Source organism: Lynx rufus, unplaced genomic scaffold (genome assembly GCF_022079265.1).
Source record: "Lynx rufus isolate CCGP_SWC_20201006 ecotype Redwood Valley unplaced genomic scaffold, mLynRuf1.p SCAF_43, whole genome shotgun sequence".
Classification (NCBI taxonomy): Eukaryota; Metazoa; Chordata; class Mammalia; order Carnivora; family Felidae; genus Lynx; species Lynx rufus.
Window position 1 is genome coordinate 1,306,146 of NW_025814860.1, and position 4,251 is coordinate 1,310,396.

Consider the following 4,251-nt stretch of genomic DNA (forward strand, 5'->3'; position numbering starts at 1 on the left):
GGGTCCACTGAGATGCAAAACCAAGGGGCTGCTGTCTGCAGGGAAGAGGGCCCGACGGCCGTCCCCCGCGCAGTCACCAGTCACCGCCAAGAGCGAGCGACAAGGAAAAGAGGGCTTTGTTGGCCGAAGGGAGCGGGGAGATCTGGAAGCAACGGGGCGTCGGGCTCCAAGCGTGGCTGCCCGCAGACGTCAGCAGGCCCTTGCCCGGAGCCGCCGTCTCCTCTCCCTCTGCCTCTGCACCCCTTCCGGAAGACCCGAGGCTCTGTCTTTGCTGAGATAAAGGTTCTCCCTCTCCGACGCCAGTCCCCCCCACGGGCCACGGCGCCCTCAGGGTCTGCTCAGGGTAGTATACACAGGCTGGTCCCAGTTGCCGGGCGGGCTGTGGGCGGGCGGCACGGAGAGGCCGCTGAGCAGGGGCGAGGCGTAGGGCCGACGGGAAGGGTGGAAGTAGGGGCACTGGTAGAGGCTGGACGGGCAGCCGGGGTACGGGCTGTAGTAGCTGGGGGCCTGCAGGTCGGCGTAGTCGCACTGCGAGCTGGCGAAGGAGCTGGCGGCCGCGGCCGGGGCCGCCGTGGTGACGCTGGCCTGGCCACTGTAGGAGCCGTAGTCGGCGCGGCCCGGGGAACCGTGCGACTGGTCGCCGTAGTGGCTGGGGCTCAGCTGCTCCGTCTTGATGTGCGGCCGCGGGGGGCCCGTCTCGGTGGGCGACGCCGAGGCCGACGGGGCTCCCTTGTGGGCCCACACAGGGGACGCCCCGAGGCCGGCTGCCCCCGAGTGTGAGTAGGAGGCGCCCCCGTAGGAGCCGGCGGCTGGCTGGCCGGGCTCCGCGGGCAGGGCCGAGTGGCCGTTGAGGGGCAGGTACTGGTCGAACTCGTGCACGTCGAAGGTGTCCATGTTGCCGATGACCTCGCTGCTCAGCTCTGAGATGTCCACGTTGCTGAAGTCGATGTTCTGGCGCCCGCTGTCTGCCAGACGGCGGCCTTCCGGCTTCAGCTCCGGCTTGCCCCCGTGGTGCAGGTCCGTCTTGGGGGTGGTGGGCGGGGTGGGCGGCCCGTGGGTCTGCCCTGGGGACAGAGCACATTTCAGGCATGAATGCCCCTTCTGTGGGGGGCCGGCCGGCTGGCGACGCACACCCAGGAGGAAAACCAGCCCGCTGACTGCCGCAGGTAGAAATCAACGGCTTTTTGTTTCCGTACGTTTCCCAGAAATTCCAGCAGAGCCAGACCCAGACCTCACTGCTCGGCCGAGGAAATTCCGTTAAGCGCTGTTCTGCAGGAAGAGCTGGGCCACGGAGGCCCCCACGCCTACCCCAGAAGACCAAGATGGGGGAAAGGAGAGGAAGTGCCCGGCCCCTTGCACGTGACCACAAGGCCACGCACACAAAGCTCACTCTCCCCCAGGCTCACGGCGGTCGCCAGCTTCCCGGGGACTGCTCTGCTGGCCGGGGCTCCCCCCCCAGCCCGTCTTGATCTTGAGGCTGGGCTGCTGACCACCGCACAGGGGACACGAGTGAGTGCTGGGTCAGCACCCGCAGAAAGGCCAGGGGAAGCAGAAACGCCTCCAGGCGGAGCAGAAACGCCCACGTCACGCGGCACCCGACCAGGGAAAAGTTGCGAGGACGTCAGGGCTCAGAGGGGGCTAAGCAGACCCCCGTGTGCACGGGGGACCTTGGGGCGACGCGGACACCAGCCCTGGGAGCGAGCCCCTGCTCCCCACCCCACTGCTCATCTCACAGCGGATGCCAGACCCCCCACTTCTCCTGCTGGGGCAGGCAAATGCTGTGGGGCCCCAGGCGCCCACCTGTGTGGTCGCCGTGGTGGTGCGCGTCACCGAGGCCCGCGTCCGCCTTGTACACGGCACCGCTGGGATGGGGGCCCAGCTCGGCTCCGGAGTCAGAGTCGCCCTGGCCTGCTTTCACGCTCTTCCTGCGGCGCGGCTGGTACTTGTAATCCGGATGGTCCTTCTTGTGCTGGACCCGTAGCCGCTCCGCCTCCTCCACGAAGGGGCGCTTCTCACTTTCGCTCAGCAAGCTGCAGCACCAAGGGCAGAGGTGGCACGGTGAGGGCACCCACGCCGGCCCCCCCCCGACGCCCACAGGGAGGCCTGTGTGTGCTCCCGCACCTCAGCAGGCACCAGGCGGGCGCCCCCCTTTCTGAGGACGGGGGGCTCCGGCCAGCGAGGACTTCCGGTGAGGGTCAAAGGAACGTGCTGGAACGAAACCCAAAGCTTTCCATCTCCATCATCTTCTTACTTCCCTCTGCCCCCAGACTGTGTAAGTCCCCTCCCTTTGGGGCTTTCTAAGGCAGGCGGGGGAGGAGGCAGAACCCAGCTGAGAACACACGGTGGATCAAACGAGGCTTCCCAGGAACGAGCAACGAGCGGGGAGGGACTCCGTGGGCATCTGGGCTTCCCAGACCTCCGGGAACACTGGCTAAACCGGTGGTCCTCGCTGAGGCTCACAACGCACGCCGGGCCCCTCAAACCCTTCCAGGAGCTCACCTCCAACTGCCTGTGGGACAGGGCACAGAGGACATCCGTGCAAACTCCCGGGGCCCGCTCACGAGGAGAGGGGCAGGAGACGGGAACCGGCGCCCGGAACCCAAAGCCATCCATGTGAACCCAAGGAGACCCCCCCCCTTGGTGGGGACGGGCTGCTCTGAGCAGCAAGCAGCCCTGCTGTGGCCCCACTTTCTGCACAAGCGTCCGGTTCCACCATGCCCAAGTGAGCACAAAGCATGCTTGTGCCCGACCACTCTTGCATCCCCAGGCTCTCCTTGCCGAGGGGCGCAGCGCGGGCAGACGATGGAGCAGCTGTCGGGAAGGTGCCCGCGGGGCAGACGTGCACCCCCTCCGTCTGCCTTGACTTCTTGCACACGGCGGTCAGAGTGGAGGGGAGCCCTTTAGAAAGAGGGGCGCCTCCAGCCAGCACCACCTCGCCTGATACCGTGTCCCGCTTCTGGACAGAAGCCACCTTTCCTCAGGGAGGCACAGGCCTCGGACTTGGGGGCCAATCCCAGGTGGGGTCCCCCTCTCGCAGGCTGTTGGCGGGAGGGAGTGCGCTAGGGCTGGCGTGCTCGCCCTGCAGCCCTCTGTGGCCCCGACCACCTGCGTACCCCGGGGGGACAGTCAACGCGGCCGGAGGGCGGTTGTCCGCTGGAACTCGCCCTGGGAACAGCCACTGGGAGCAGAGCCGAGGCCGGGCGCGGGGCCACCTCCAGAGCCCCTGCGAACCCCAGGACCCCCTCCGGCCCGCCCGCGCGGCTGGGGCTCCCGTCCCCGCCCCCGGGGCCTGGGGACCGCGCACTCACCGCCACAGCTTGCCCAGCGTCTTGCTGAGCTCCGCGTTGTGCAGGTGCGGGTACTGATCGGCCAGCTTGCGGCGCGCCGCCTGCGCCCACACCATGAATGCGTTCATGGGCCGCTTCACGTGAGGCTTGGCCTTCAGCGCGCCGCCGCCACCGCCGCGCACCGGCATGGGCACCAGGCTCCAGTCGTAGCCCTTGAGCACCTGCGACACGGCGTCGCGGATGCAGGCCGGGAAGCGTTCGTCCGCCGCCTCGGCCGCGTCGCCCCGGCCGCCGCCCCCCGCGCCCACCGCGCGGCCCAGGCCCTCGGAACCGGCAGGCGACGGCGGCGCATCGGAGTCCGAGTCCTCCACGTGCGACATGGAGCTGGCGGTGCCGGACGGGCTGCAGGGCGGCTGGGCACGGGCCTCGCTCATGTCCAGCATCGGGGCCGCGCGCGGAGGGGCGCGCACCGGGACCCGCGGGGCCGCTGCTCGGACTGCGCTGCGGCCGCTCTGGGACCCGAGGTCGCCGCGCGGTGGCCCGACCTGCGTGCCCCCTCCGCCGCCGCCGCCGCCGCCGCCGCCGCCACAGCCCGACCCCGGCCCCTCCGCTGCCGCCGCCGCCGCCGCCGCCGCCGAAGCTCCGTCCCGGCGGAGGACCCGCAACAAGTTTCTTTAAGTGGCGGCCGCGAGGCTCCGCCCCCTGCCCGGGTCCCCATTGGCCCGCGCGCGCCCCGCTGCCCCCGGGGGGCGGAGCCCGGCTGCCCGCCCCTCCCCCACACGAAGAAAGTGCCGCGGTTCCCTCTGCGCCCCCGCGCGCCCCTCCCGGCACCGCCCCGCGCCGCGGGCCCCCTTTCCAGCAGGGGCGGGGAGGGAAAGGGGTCTGGGACCCGGAACGGCGGGGCGCTCCGGGTGCCTCTGCCGGGCGCGCGGCGGCTCCTGCGCGTCCCGCCCTCGGCCCCCTC

At 70.5% G+C, this 4,251-nt stretch overlaps 1 protein-coding gene across 1 annotated transcript; it reads right to left on the bottom strand.

The window, feature by feature from the left end:
- Positions 1–327: 327 nt before the first annotated feature.
- On the bottom strand, positions 328–3,730 carry SOX8 (SRY-box transcription factor 8). Its single transcript, XM_047097962.1, has 3 exons — positions 3,309–3,730; positions 1,801–2,030; positions 328–1,064 (listed from the first exon to the last, which is right to left on the bottom strand). The coding sequence occupies exons 1-3, from the start codon at positions 3,728–3,730 to the stop codon at positions 328–330; spliced, it is 1,389 nt and encodes a 462-aa protein (XP_046953918.1).
- Positions 3,731–4,251: the final 521 nt, after the last annotated feature.

Coding starts and splice junctions, on each gene's coding strand:
- SOX8 (XM_047097962.1), bottom strand. CDS start 3,730: ATGCTGGACATGAGCGAGGCCCGTGCCCAGCCGCCCTGCAGCCCGTCC. Junction 2,031..3,308: donor ACGCTGGGCAAGCTGTGGCG/GTGAGTGCGCGG, acceptor TTGGTGCTGCAG/CTTGCTGAGCGAAAGTGAGA. Junction 1,065..1,800: donor CCACCACGGCGACCACACAG/GTGGGCGCCTGG, acceptor CTCTGTCCCCAG/GGCAGACCCACGGGCCGCCC.